This window comes from Tinamus guttatus, unplaced genomic scaffold, assembly GCF_059628265.1.
Source record: "Tinamus guttatus ecotype Peru unplaced genomic scaffold, ASM5962826v1 Tinamus_guttatus_pri_ptg000133l, whole genome shotgun sequence".
Classification (NCBI taxonomy): domain Eukaryota; kingdom Metazoa; phylum Chordata; class Aves; order Tinamiformes; family Tinamidae; genus Tinamus; species Tinamus guttatus.
The window spans coordinates 2338181-2352392 of NW_028288667.1; the positions used below are offsets into that span (position 1 = coordinate 2338181).

Here is a 14212-nt window from a genome sequence, read left to right on the forward strand (position 1 = left end):
ATTACGTTGAGAAAGACAGCTATTGTACATTGCTGTTAGCAGTGGTTTGCCCCTTTTCATGATAGCTTCTTGTCTCTACATGGTTTCTTTGCCTATTGATTTTTTTTCTCCCTAACTAAACTACTGCTGCCATGTACTCCAGGGCCTGAAGCCCGTCCCTTTCCAGCCTCCCGCATGTTTTACATCTGTTCCCAGTCTCCTCAATCCTTCCCCCCAGACCTTGTCCCCAGAGCTCGTGAGAGACAGGGCCATTTTCTTGCTACAGGGACAGGCCCCATCGGGGCCAACGTGGTGCTACCCCCCGCCGGGCCGAACCCAGGGCCCTCGCGGCGCTGCGGCCGCCATTTCGTGGGGGGCAGCGGGGGCACAACGCGCGGACCCGACATGGCCGCCGCCCCCGTCCCTGTGGCTGCGGCGAATGTGCCGCCGCCGAACGCGCGGCAAAGGCGGGAGTTGAATCTGCGGCTGCGAATCGGCAGGCGGCGCTGCGGCGGGCGCGCGCGCAGGCGCCGGCAGAGCCGTTGCCCCCCTGCTGCGGCGCATGCGCGCGGCGGCGCCCGGGCCGGCGGCACCATGATGTGGTTCGGCGGCTCCATCCCGGCCGCCATCGCCGCCGCCAAGCAGCGCAGCTCTGTCTTCGTCGTCTTCGTGGCAGGTACGGCTCGAAGCGGGGCGCCGGGGGCTCCCGCCGCGCCGCCCGCGCTGCCACGCCGCACCGGGGCCCTTTCTGCTGTGTCAGCGCGGCCTGGCGCGCGGCCCCGGGGCTCCGAGCGGAGGCCCCTGCCGCTCCCCCGCGTGACGAACGTTGGCTCCTGCCGCTGCCGGTGCTAACGACCTCCCGGGGCTGCAGTGTCCCCCGAGTGCCCCGGACCTGTTTTGTGCCTGGCGGTGGCAGAAGCTGGAAGGAGCTCACGCCGCCGTTATGTAGATTGTGTTCCTTCCCGAAAGGCACGGGAACGGGTCAGGGGGGCAGTAGCCGCTTTTTGCTGTCCTGTAGGTTTGTGTGTGCCTGTGACCGTGGTGTCTCCTGTGTTTCTTTGCTAATGCTCCTTGCAGAGGCACCTGCGCACAGGCAGGCGGGGCTGGGGTTTCTCCCTTAGGGGTCACTGAAGCACAGGATTCGTTTAGCAACCAAAAGAAGATAAGCAGAAAACCAGGTTGCCTTTGGCTTGCTTTGATACAGCAGAATGGCTGTAGCAGAATCACTACTGCATGGGGAACATCATGCTGGAAGGATCTTGTCAGCCTGTTAAGACAGCGTGTTTAAAGCCCACAGATCATGATGGCAGGTGCATGCTGTGCTGAAAGCCCTTTAAAAAAAAAATGTGTTTTAGCATGTTTGCTTATGGCGCATAGCTCTCTGCCTCTATAGCCAGTAGTGCCAAGATCACTGTACCCATGTAAAACTCAGTGGAAGCCCCTTGGTAAACAACAACAAGCAATCTCCTGACCCGGGCGTTTTGCAACGCTTGGTCTCTTTAGCTCTGAAACACAACACGCTGCAGCTTGTGTATAGGCTGCTCCCCCACCCCCGCCTACTCGGGGTTAAAAATTTTCTACCAAGTTTTTTGGATGTTTCAAATGCTTGAAGAACTTGTAATAGTAATTCACTACCTACGACTTTGATATATGTCTGGAGTTAAGTCCCCATTGTAGCTTGTTTAAAGTATGTTTGATGAATTCAAAGTTCTACACAAACACATCCTTTTTTTTTAAGCATAAATGTTTACTGTGTGGGGGAAGGAGGGTGTTAGTAGGGAGGCCATGTCACCAGAATGAAATGGTTGGAGAGCTCTGCTGAACTCAGATCTTCCCTGGAAATGACAGGATTAAGGAGCTCCCCAGGGGCTGACCTGATCGAGAAGCTGCCTTGTTCTGCCTGTTGGGAAGGAGAGATGAAGCCCAGGAATAGAGGGTTTCTTGCCCTGGGGTGTCTGAAGGCGATTCAGAGCTGAAATGTTTCTTTTTCTGCTGGCAGTGGCTAGGTGTGTTGTTGGGGAAGGTCCGTGTTCGGAACCGCACGGTGGAGATGGTTACTCTGAGCCTTTGCACGGAACGCTTGCCGCTACTGTTCCACAGCAGTGCTCCGAGTAGGAAAACGGGGTTTTGGAAACGTTCAGGGCAATGTTTTGTTTCATATATTTCTTCCATAAATTATACTGGGATTCAAAGTTTAAAAAGGAAAACAAAAATATGAAAGGAATTTTTCTTTCTGCTGCCGTCTGTCCCTCTTTCCCAGTCCACTGCACTCCTCTCAACAAGCACTAGGAAATAAAAGTCTTGATTATTCTTCCTGATTCTGGAATATCTTTCAGTCAAGCAAGGGTTATTGTGGCTATTTATCTTTATAATGAGGTGATGTCTTGTTCTATAAATGCACATTGGTCAACCTTTTTTTTTTTTTCTTTAAAGTTATTGTTTGCCATGATAGTGCTAAAATATTTCTTTTTTTTTTTTTTTGAGAAGCAAAAAGAGTGAGGGGAGAGAAAAGAATAAACTTTGAAGGAAAAATGTTTATGTTCATTCTGGGAACTGTATTTCTCAGGCAGTTGTGATGGCTCTGGATTTAGCAGTTATGTCAAGTCCCATTCTGCTTGACTGCTTCCTTTTTCTGATACTTTTCCTGTCATGTGGCTGCTTAGAACTTAGTTTGGTGGATTTAATTTCAGGATACAGCTACTACTGTAGAACTGTAATAAATTAACTTTACCCCCAAAAGGAGAAAAGTCACATTATCGAAACATAACAGCTATAAAACAAGTGACTACCGTATGGCTGGTCACATGCTAAGTTGGTGCTGCAGTTGCACAGAATGTGGGTTATCAGCATTTCCATTCATAGATGGCATCTCGTCGAGCGAGCGAGCGCTTTGCCACCAGTCGCCAGCTGCTTTGTGGCTTTCTACAGTCTTTTGCCAACTACAGCAGTTGTGTGTGTGTGGAAAAGTTAGTATTAGGTAAGTGCTTGGGTATTTTTAGTAGTCTAATTGGATAAGCACATGTCCTTTGAACAAAGTGTGTGTGGTGAAGAGGCTGTTTGTGTCCGAGCTTTTGGAAATGGAGGGAGGAGAGCAAATAGCTGTAGTTGAACCGCTCCTGGCAGAACAGCTGCACCACTAAGCACAGTTAAAGGGAGAGCAGAGTCCTGGGTAAAATCTCCTAAGTATTTTCTTGAGGTATGTAGGATTGTAGTGCTAGAGAGGAGTACATATTACATGAAATAATAAATAGGATGAAAGAAACACATGCCTTGCTGTTGTCACTGACTAACAGGCATCTGTATCAACTTAGCAATGAAGACTGTAATTCAAAGAGGACAGTTGATCCCAAGCTGCTAAGAATTAATAGTAACTACAGATGCATAAGATGCATAAGTGGTTGTAGGCTAATTCTGGATGGTAACTCCTTGAAAACTGATTACTGTTCTTTGTTAATAAATACATTAACCCAAATCCTCACTGAGCCAGTGCTTTGGAAGGTAAAACTCTGGTTGATGTGGTTGCATCTGGCTTCTGAGTCTGCGGCACCAGAGGATTATTTCCAGTGGCATCCTTCAATAGCCCCTTTTCCACGGTTGTTCTTGTTTCTGTGTGCTCCTTGTTCCTTTTTCTCCCCTCCCACTGTCACTGTTACCTACTGGGTCACACAATGGACTGCAATACAAAACTGAGTTGCAAATAATCCTGCAAAAATATATATATAGTTTCTTTTTCAATACTATCAATACCATTAAACTGTAAAATATTGTCTTCTGAATTATGCATTTGTAAAGGGAGAAAAGTGTATTTTTACACAAAACAGGTGCGGTACCAATATGTAATTAAATTTATAATGAAAAAAAGCAGTGAATAGTTTTAGCATGTTAGCAGGTCAAATATAATGCTAGGAAGAAGCAGTGGGTCACTGCTGGAAAAAGATACTAACACATAGCGTGCACTTGTCACATGAACATGGATCTCCTGAGGTGCCATTGCCACCGGGGTGGTTCAGTTGCTAACTTCTTGGTCTATTAAGTGTATTGGTTAGGCTTTTTGGTCTCTTAGATTTCTGGCATGTTTTCAAGGTGAACCTTGAACAAGCTGGAGTTTGTTATCTTCAGGTTATAAAAAAGTGGTAAAGTGGTTCATGATTTGACAAAGATTATGAAGGCAGTCTTAAAAAAAAAAAAGTTGAGAAATGGACCTTTATTAAATACACACTTATATGAAGACATAAGACTACTAAATACAGGCATTTGTTTTACAGATACTTTTGAAAGTTTGAAAATATTTAAAATATATTAAATGAGAGCAATACATTGATGTGTTAATTATTTTGTGTTTAAATAGCTGCGTATTAAAAGTTTCATGAATATTGTACAGTTTTTACAGTAATGCTTAGTAGTAAGAAAAAGCATTCAGCAGGATGTTCTAAAATATATATAGCACACCCTTAGGAAGGGGAGAGTAAAAGTGGTGATGCTCTGTATGCTTTTCAAATAAAGCACCAAAATTTGGACTGGTTGTTTCATTATGAAATCTTATGTGTTAGCAAAGTGCATCTTTATACATTTGGAGATTTCCTGTTTTTTTTTTTTTTTTTTTCTTTTTCATTTGTTTGTTTGATCCTAATCTTTTATGCAAGCATCTGTTTTTCGGGATATTAATTGTATTTATAGACTGCTACAGTTGCTTTCAGAGCTGATCTCAGGCCATCAAAGCACGAAATAAAATCAGGCCAGAGGTGGTCGTTTGTGGTGTGTTTAGCTTCACATGTGCTCTGTGTCTTGCAGGTGAGGATGAACAGTCCACAGAGATGGCTGCAAGGTGGGAAGATGAGAAGGTGACAGAAGCTGCTTCGGAGGGTTTTGTTGCTATTAAAATTGACACCAAAAGGTTTGATCCTATCCTAATTCTTTTGCATGCATTTTTTTTGTTTGTTTCTCATTATGAAAATATGGATCTTTTGAAGTCCTTGCCCTGAGGAATACCTGCCTGCAGGTACTCTGAGTATTCAGTGTATAAGTTACTGATATATCTGAAGCCTCAGAGACTGAGAAAATTCCAAGAGCTAGAGAAATTTGGTGTCACTTTCTGCAGAGTATTCATCACTCACTTCTGATGCATTTGGTACCAGTAAGAAGGGTTGGGATTGTTCTTCTTCAACATGGAAAAGATGCAAAAAGGCCAAGAAAAAAAGACTAGCATAGTGCATTCTTAAGACAATTCTTGGTTTGTCAAGTTACGTAACTTGCTTTCAAAAGCTTGCATGAATTTAGAAAGATAAAAACCTTTAAGGCCCCACCAAGTACATGCTTGTCTGTAGTGTAACACACAGAGTGCAGGAACATCAAGGTTCCTTACTCAGATAAGTCTCTTTTGCTGTATGCAGATACTACAGTCCAGGTGCACTGAAATTTCAAACATATTGTTTGAAATGCTCTATAGATGTTTTAAAAGACTTATTATTTGCTTTCAGCAGACTAGATGCTTTTTCCTAATTTGCTTCTTAGCATTGTTTCCTAAATAATCTCCTATAGTCAGCTGTGGCAACCAGAAATTGTCACCATGTCAACGCTTTGGAAAATGCTAATGGAGTATGCAATGCAAGTTTGCTTTCAGTGTTCTCTCAAGTGTTTAAATAGTTTCGTGTGTGGTAGTAGGGCAGTTATTTTTATGCTGAAAGACTTGAGAGTTGTTGCAGAGTGCTAAACAAATATATCTTTTATTTTAAACAGCGAAGCATGCCTGCAGTTTTCTCAAATTTGTATCCTTTTGACATCGGTTCAGATGCTACTTTATAATTACAGATGTTTGTTCTTTACACCCTAATTCTATTCTTAAGACAGATACTTACAAGCAGCATTGTTGAAAATACTTCTTATGGAAAAAAAAACGCAATAAGCGACGTAGTTAAAATGTACCATCTGTTAACGTGTATTTGGCTTTCAGTCTGTTAGTGAAAGCTGAACAAGTTTGTCAAATGCTAATCCTGCATAATCCTCCGCATAGATGACCCGGTTCTTTGTGTAAATGGAATTATCTGTTAATTTGAGCCGTGATGTTTGCTGGTGTGAACTGGTATTGCTAACTAGCACTCATAAACTCAAAAATCCCAAAGCTTTAGATTATTAGCTGGATTTCAGAACTGTGGAGGAGGAAGAACAAGTACGGAGTTTGGTATCTGTTAGATGGGTTTTAAATTAGGTGAACATCTCTTAAGTAAGTTACTTTTAACTTCGGAATTTTGCATGATGCTGAATTTTATATTATAAAATTATATGCATATGCATTTAGTACCTTATCTTGGATTTTCTTCATACTGTAAGGAATTCATTGTTATTTATGTAAAATGTTTTCTCATGCTAAAACAGAATTCTTCAAGTCAAAGCATAATCAGTGGTCCAGTATTTGTGTGTGTTGAGGGAAAATATTTTGCCTTATCCCGTGTGAAAGAATACAATAAATGCTAATCAATTGTATGCAGCTTTCCCATGCATTTGGTAGGTTTGTTTTTCTTCCTCCCTTGCCAGTTACTACTGGCAACTACAGGGATATAGGATATTGAACAAGATGGTTTAGTCTGATAATACTTTTCAGCCTACTTTTAAACTGCCTCATTTGTTAGCCTTTACTGTTGCTGTGCAGATCCTGTAGTGTGCATTCCCTCCAGTTTCTTTATTGGAGACAATGGGATCCCTTTGGAAGTAATTGCTGGCAGTGTTTCTGTTGAAGAACTTGTTACCAGAATCCAAAAAGTAAAACAGGTAATGCCTGCAATCCAAAAAGTAACCAGGAACCAGGTCTTTCAGGTGGAGATGGGTATGTTCACGTGCTCAGGGCTGGAGATATCCCTGGTTCTTAGCATGTTCCTTTAAGTAAGAGAAAGAATAAATAATTGGTTCCATATCCTTCCTGCAACAAAATCTGCAAACTTAAATGCAATATGCAAACAGATTTTGAAAGTTTGGAAGCACTGTGTAGAAGTTCTAGTGATTTTTTTGGGGGGGAGAGGGGAGGTGTTTAGATAATCTGTGCAACACCTGCAGATGTGAGGAAATACGCCAAGAACTCCAGATGACACACCAGTAACTCCATAAGTATAGTTCATATGTGGCTTTGTAATACTGTTTTTCTTAATGTGGGTTTGCAAAACCGTACTACAGAATGTAATGTAAATGTCTAAAATTTCATCACTGGTTTTAAGTGTAAGTATGAAATTAGGAAAAAAAACATTAAGTGTTTTATAATTGGGTCAAACCCCAAAATATGTGATTATTATTATTTTAGTCTTATATTATAAGTAGGATTAACTGATTCTCCAAGAGTAGTTTAATAGCCTAGACCTTTGAATCAGAGGAAAAAAATTCTAAATTTCAATTTTGATTTTTTTTTGTTGTTGTTTTTTAACCACTCATAGATGCACACAGTAAAAAGGCAACCTCTGGAAAATGGAGCTCAGTCAACTGCTCCGTGTCCCTCCCTTCAGTCTGACAGTGCTCCAGAAAATACGCAGTCCAGAGCGGGAGAGTTATGTGATTCTCACGAGCCTGTTGTGTCTGAGACAGTAAGACCTTCTGCTGCTAATGGTTAGTGTTTTTACACAGATGCTAGCTCATTTGCTTTTGAAATCCTTTTAATTGTGCTCTTAAATAAAAGCTTAATGTATTGAGTAGACTTATTGAGGAAGAGTTGTATATCCTGGAGTGCCTCTTGCAGTCTAAAGGGAAGAATAACTTGTCACTTGGCTTTCTTTTAGTGCTAGAGAAATATATGGTTTATAATACAGTAAGATTATACACCCTTTCTTTACATGAATTCAATTTTGAAAGGTCCTGTTGATTAGTAAAGTGAATATACACACATATTTGAATAGCTGAACCTTGTATCTCTGAGAAATCCTTTCTGTTGTTCTTGCCAATTATTACTAATGGTCTCTTTTTATTTTTTTTTTCTTTTTTGCAATAAGAAATAATGCCTCACATTTTTCTTTTGTGCCTAACTTTCTCATAAACCACTTGAAGATGAAGTAAACTCAGGTCAAGCAAGCCAGTCTCAGGAAGCAACTAATTCTTCAGATGGGCAAGTGAGTGCTGCTCAGCCTGTGAATGATCTTTCAGTCAAAGTAGAAAGGTAAATACCCTCACCTAGACCTTCTGGTGTCCTCTGCTCATTTCTACAGAGACCGTTAGTTTTTGGTGGGGGGACAATACAGGGGAGCAGGCAAGATGGATTACAGATATTTTGTGTTCAACCTGTTCTCTTCTGGCAAACATTTCTCTGGCCTTTTCTTTCTAGGGCTGATAAAAAAAAAAACAGCTTTTAAGTCAGTCTAATCATTCAGTTTAATCTCATCACTTGGGTATAACTTTAATTCAAACAGGTATGTTTGCTGCAGAAGTTTTGAAGGAGGTAAAGGGATGAACAGGAAGCATTTGGAATGAGGGTAATGAAGTGGTTATGTGCAGAGGTGTCATCTTGCCTCCATTTTTCATCTCTTCTACTCCATGCCTGCCTGTAGCTTAGACATACACAAAGAGCAGGAAGAATTGCATTTTGAGGCTCCTTTGCTTTTATTTTGATCTGATGACGGGGGGTTAGTTGCAGTATTTTAAGTTGTGGTGACCAGAAGCATCTGGTTCAGTATGTGGTTCATTCATTAAATTGTTTTCAACTACTGGATTTAGCTTATAAAAATAATTTTTTTAGCATAAGAATGACTGATTCTGCCTAGACAATGCCACCTACTTAGTAAATGGGATTATTTATCTTATTAAAACACTTTTTTCACACAATTTCAGCTTTATTCCAAAGATGTTAAGCAGTAAGTCTAATTTTTACTTACAACTAATAATACAACTAATACTTCTTCTATCATGAATACTGAGAATTCTTTTAAAATTATACCTTAATCCTTATTTGCACCATATGTCTTCAGCATCTTTTTCAGGAAGACAAGAAGCAAAGCTCTGAGAACTATATTTTTCTGTTAAAAAGGCAAAACGGCCACCATACAAGCGAAGTTTTCTTTTGCTTGATTATCCGACTTATATTATTCCATAATACCTGCCCTTTCCCACTACCCCAGGTTCAGAATCTGTTGTAAATCAGTGTTTTTAATTCAGTCTTTATTCTGAGGCACTTTTTTAGATAAATGGGATTGATTTGCATGCATTCATGTCAGGCTATATGCCGTTTGCTTTCCATTTTAGGATATTATGTACAGAAGAAACTAGGAGATGATGTACAGAAGAAACTAGTTCTCAGTAGCAGATGGCTGAAATAACGACAAACAGATTGAGACTTGAGTTTCCATTACCGTGATTCATAAATAGTCCTGGGTTTGTGTGACTTAAAAATTGATTCAGCAGTGAGAATATGTGTGGTCTGTCCTTCACTGAGCAGAAAAGGATAGAAGAAATATGTTAAAGCTGTCACTAGAGGCTGGAATCCAGGTGGTGAATCACCCAAGTGAATCTAGGTGGTTCTTACATATGGTGGAGCCCCGTGCAAGTGACTTTTTACCGTTACATCAGGTAGCAGCAGTATGTTAAAGATTCACTTTCACATGTTCCTTTGTTCTGTGTTTGCAACTGTTTAGTAAAATTTCAAAATGTTAATAACCAACACTGGTGTTTAAAGATTTGTTTTCATTTTGTTTTCAAATTTAGAATAACCAAAAAGCTTGAAGAAAGACGAGAAGAGAAAAGAAAAGAAGAAGAACAGGTAACACATAAATGTATAGCAGCTTGCAGAGTTTTTTTTAGATATCCTTATTTGAATAATTGCTTTATTTCTTTTTTTTAAACAAATACTTCAGTCTTGTCTTGTCCTTGTCCAAGACACTTTGGTGGTCCAGTTTTCCATGTCTTTGTTTCCTCAGAAAGAAATCAAGAAAGAAATAGAACGGAGAAAAACTGGAAAAGAAATGTTGGAGTACAAACGACGCCAGGAAGAAGAACTGACTAAACGAATGTTAGAGGAAAGGAACAGAGAAAAGGCAGAAGAGAAAGCAGCCAGAGAGCGTATAAGACAGCAGATTGCATTGGTAATTGCCTCTATTTCTGAAAAAACCCTGCTTCAATTCTCTGTCACAAGAGCCACCAGTGCACTAAAAGCAGAAAGTTTTCTCATTCAGTGAAATGTTCAAGGATTTTCCTTTTTTTTTTTTTCTGCTTGGAATCCTATAAGCTTGTATTGTAACAATTTATCTTTTTTTTTTTTTTTCCTTCTGTTAATAACATTTGCTTTGGGTAAAATGAAGCTCCTGCTTCACAGTGATGATGTTCTGTTTTGGGGTTTTTAGGGTACATTTCTATGTATGCATATAAGAAATCAATAGCAATTGAAATCCCTTGTCGTTATTAGGTTTTAGGTTGGATGCTTAGAACTGCAGCAGTGTAACTTATAAGATTTTTGCTGTTCTCTGCACTAGAAATATTAAAACCTATGTTTAACTCAATGCTAAACTTCCATTGGAAGATCAGCTTTTAGTAATGGTTTGGATGAAGCAATTCATTGAAAAGCAAATGTCGTCTTGGCTAGTGACAAGAGGTTGTGCATTTTGGCAGTGGATTCTGTTTTGCAACATTTCTCTTTTTTCTCCATATGTTGTACTTACATCAGTGTAATTGGATGCTGCCTGCAGATTGTGGCATTCTGTTTTAATGAATATTAAGCTACAATTTCTTGTAAAAATTAAGGCTTTTGTTTGATGCTTGTAAAGGACCGTGCTGAGAGAGCAGCTCGCTTTGCAAAATCAAAGGAAGAAGCAGAAGCTGCGAAAGCTGCAGCTCTTCAGGCAAAACAGGCTGAAATAGAGGCCAGGAAAGAAGCATCTCAGAAGGAGCGAAGGTGAGTTGCTTTGGGCAAAGCAGCAATGTGTGTTTTGGGGGATAGAGAAAACACCATGTTACATAGACTTTACTAAGTGACTTTTATAAAACGTCTCGTTTCCGTAATCTTGGGCTCTGATCAAATCCAAAGGAGTTACAGCCTCGCACACGAGCTGTGTGAGTTACGTGTATGTCAGTAGCCGCAGATCCGCATTTATAACCCACCGAACGGGCTATAAACTGGGAGACTGTCCTTCCTGGGGCTCCGGGAGCGGGAGGCTCCGTGCAGCCGGCCCTGGTGCCGGCTGACCAGGCTGTGTTTCCCGCAGTGCCGTAGCCAGGATCCAGTTCCGCCTCCCCGACGGCTCTTCCTTCACTAACCAGTTTCCGTCCGACGCGCGGCTGGAGGAAGCCAGGCAGTTTGCTGCACAGGTAAAGCCGGGTGTCGTTCTGTCAGCTGCCGCCTGGCTACAGCGGGGTTGGCTGCTGGTTATTGTGGAAATACAGCAAACTGCTTCCACGGTGTTTATTGGAAGGGGGTTTGATAGCAGCCTTTTCCAGTGCCTGTGTGCTACAGCAGCATGTTGTTGCTAGCAGAAGGGAGAGCAGGATAATGGGAACAACACTCCTTTCGCCTTGTAAAGATGCTTGTTGGTTTGTGTTATAACTGCTTGGTCCATGTGGCAGGGTGGTAAATCTGAAATGACTCTCAGAAAGTGACTGGTTATAAATCAAGTGTCTTTATACTTCTACAGACGGTTGGTAATGCCTATGGCAATTTCTCACTGGCAACAATGTTTCCCAGAAGGGAGTTTACCAAAGAAGATTATGGAAAGAAATTATTGGAGCTGGAGTTAGCACCCAGTGCTTCAGTGGTGTTGCTGCCGGTAGGTGTTGTCTTAGCTTTTATTTCCCTGAAAATAGCAATGCTGAAGCTGTACAGCTGTTTTAAGTAGGGCACTATAATATTCTGTTTGAATTTAGTTTTTACTGCGTCTAAGACAACTTGTCAAAAAAAAAACTGCAATACTCATTGGGAGGATTTTTCTGCAGATTTATGGTAGTGTAGGTATTTTTGTCTAATGAGTAACCAGGGAGCTGCTTCTGCTGAGCTGCTTCTAAATTATGCATGAAATAGTCTGCCTAAACTCCTGTAATATCTGCCCGTTTGCTTTGTGTGTTCACGGACAGGCGGGACGACCTGCTTCCTCTGTGGTCCAGGCCTCAGGGGGGGATCTGTGGAAGTTCCTGGGCACGATCCTCTACCCTCTCCTGGCAGTTTGGAGATTTATTAGCAACTTCCTATTCACCAGCCCCCCACCCGCACAAGCCGCAGCGAGACCAGCTCATCAGCAGGAACACTCAAGTCCTTCAGCTTCTAGCAGCATTGAGCAAAGCAGGTAACCCAAGTGCTGAAGGTGACTCGTTTTCAACCTTCCCTGTGGGTAAAAGCGATGGACCTGGTGGCTGGCAACTCCACAGCAGCTCTGGCTGGGAGGCCTGGGGTTCGCATGCGTGAGGAGCCCAACTCCTTGCTGTTTGCTGCTGTTCCTAGCTGCAGAACAGGAGGAACGTGGCTCAGCGCTCAGTTATGAACAGGGAACTCAGCTACACCTGAAACGCAGCTTCACTCAAGCTGATACTGTGTAGAAGATAAAAACTCAAAATTAAATGTCCGGCTGTTACAGCAGGGCTGTGCAAGAAACTTGAACAACTTTGAGTTTGGCTCTTAAGGTTTTGCAGTGTTTGAGAGATCTCCTGGGCAGGGGGGCCTGAAGCAGCCTCGTGTCGCTGCAGTAGCAGCTGCTCTCCAGGGCAATGAGATTCTTCGAGTTTGTGCAACTCCTAAATGACCAACTTCCCTCGAGACAGAGGCCTGAGAAAATTATCAGTGGGGAGAAGGGCAGAAAGGGCGGGCAATTTATACAAGGGGAGTGACTGTAATAAATGCACTTAACACTGAGGGAAACTGTCAGACTTCTCTGTCATTTGTACCCTAGGCAAGCAGTCAGGAAACGAGTAATGGAAAAGCGGGGGGAAGACTTCAAAAAAGAAGGCAAAATATATAGACTGAGGACTCAAGATGATGGAGAAGATGAAAATAATACATGGAATGGAAATTCTACACAACAAATGTAGTTTTAAGTAACTGCAATAACGGCTGTCTGGTGTTCTCTCTCTCTCTCTCTTTTTTTTTTTTTTTTTTTCTCCTTCTTACTTTGATTTAAGTCAACTAAAGTTTCTGGACATGTGGGGCTTATCTTACGCTGACTGAACTACAACATTCTTATTCCTGCAGTAGAGCGAGGAATAAAGTTGCCTAAGTCAGAAAAATCAAGTGGGGGTAGCTGAGGTGGGTAGAAGCTCTAAGGAATTAAAGATTGAAAAATCTCCCTCAGCTTTCATAATCACTAGCCCTATTACCATAGAAAGGCACTTTCTAATCTATAAATATTCTGCTATGTAAACTAAAGGGCCATATATTAATATAAAGGTGGGGGTAGACAATGACTGGTTAAGATGAGGGTTTCAGAAACACTATAAGTAGCAAATCAGATACCTAATTTATGTTAAACATTTTTCTCGCTTCTGCAGCTGCAAGCAAAACCTTGTAGTTTTTAATTCCCCAAGCAGCACTCAATAAAATGTTTTTCAGAAAACGGAACTGGCTTCTCTTGTAACTCCTGCAGAAGAGCTGCTGTGCCCTGAGGAAGGCTGCAAAACAAGGCTTAGCCGCTGCAGTTAGGAATGGAGTGGAAAAAACTTGTTCCACTTTAAATGACTTTACTCGGGCCTTATTCTTCTTGCAACCTGGTAAAATGCCCATCATGTTCTGGGTCTGGACTGCACTATAGGGAGAAGGACACTTGTTTCTCTCAGGAAATGGAAGTGCTGGTAGGAGGGGGGATAATGACATTTTTCCTTCCCTGAAAGAGCTCGAACTCTCTTTCCCTCTCCCACCCCATTATTGTGCATCTCCCTTCTTTGGACTTGACTATTACTGGTGTTCTCGCTACTTCAGATTCCTATTTAAAAGCAGCTTTATTTAATAAAGTACCACAGGGTTCAATTGTAAAGGCATAGTGCTGGGACAACATTTATTTTGATTTTTAACAATTTATTTCATAATATACAAGTAAAAGAAATCCTGTAAATACTGTTTAAATCAAATAAAGGATATAGCATCCACATCATGATGGAAAAAGGGCTCCTCTGTACAGTAGCCATACTAGAACAGTGCACATTCCAGGCCCATTTTCACCTGTACTAAGAGTAACTTGTTTTAAGAACGCAAAGAAACTGTAGATCTTTACTGAGAGTCTCTCCAAGGCTCCTGATGATGAAGAGTAGATGAAAGTTCAAGTTCAGAAACCATCTACATTCTGAAACAAGTAAAGGC

At 41.5% G+C, this 14212-nt stretch overlaps 1 protein-coding gene across 1 annotated transcript; it reads left to right on the forward strand.

Moving 5' to 3' along the window:
• Positions 1-553: 553 nt before the first annotated feature.
• UBXN4 (UBX domain protein 4) lies at positions 554-13477 on the forward strand. The gene is made up of 13 exons (XM_088521786.1): positions 554-655; positions 4771-4873; positions 5716-5744; positions 6626-6744; positions 7398-7566; positions 8002-8110; positions 9649-9703; positions 9861-10025; positions 10704-10831; positions 11142-11244; positions 11568-11699; positions 12004-12212; positions 12813-13477. Exons 1-13 carry the CDS (start codon positions 574-576, stop codon positions 12949-12951), a joined length of 1542 nt encoding a protein of 513 aa, XP_088377912.1. The 5' UTR covers positions 554-573; the 3' UTR covers positions 12952-13477.
• The last annotated feature ends 735 nt before the right edge of the window (positions 13478-14212 follow it).

What these genes read in the sequence shown, in the direction of transcription:
- UBXN4 (XM_088521786.1), top strand. Translation starts at nt 574, where the DNA reads ATGATGTGGTTCGGCGGCTCCATCCCGGCCGCCATCGCCGCCGCCAAG. An exon ending in CTTCGTCGTCTTCGTGGCAG is followed by an intron (nt 656 to 4,770) that starts GTACGGCTCGAA and finishes TGTGTCTTGCAG; the next exon opens with GTGAGGATGAACAGTCCACA. An exon ending in CTTCAGTGGTGTTGCTGCCG is followed by an intron (nt 11,700 to 12,003) that starts GTAGGTGTTGTC and finishes GTTCACGGACAG; the next exon opens with GCGGGACGACCTGCTTCCTC.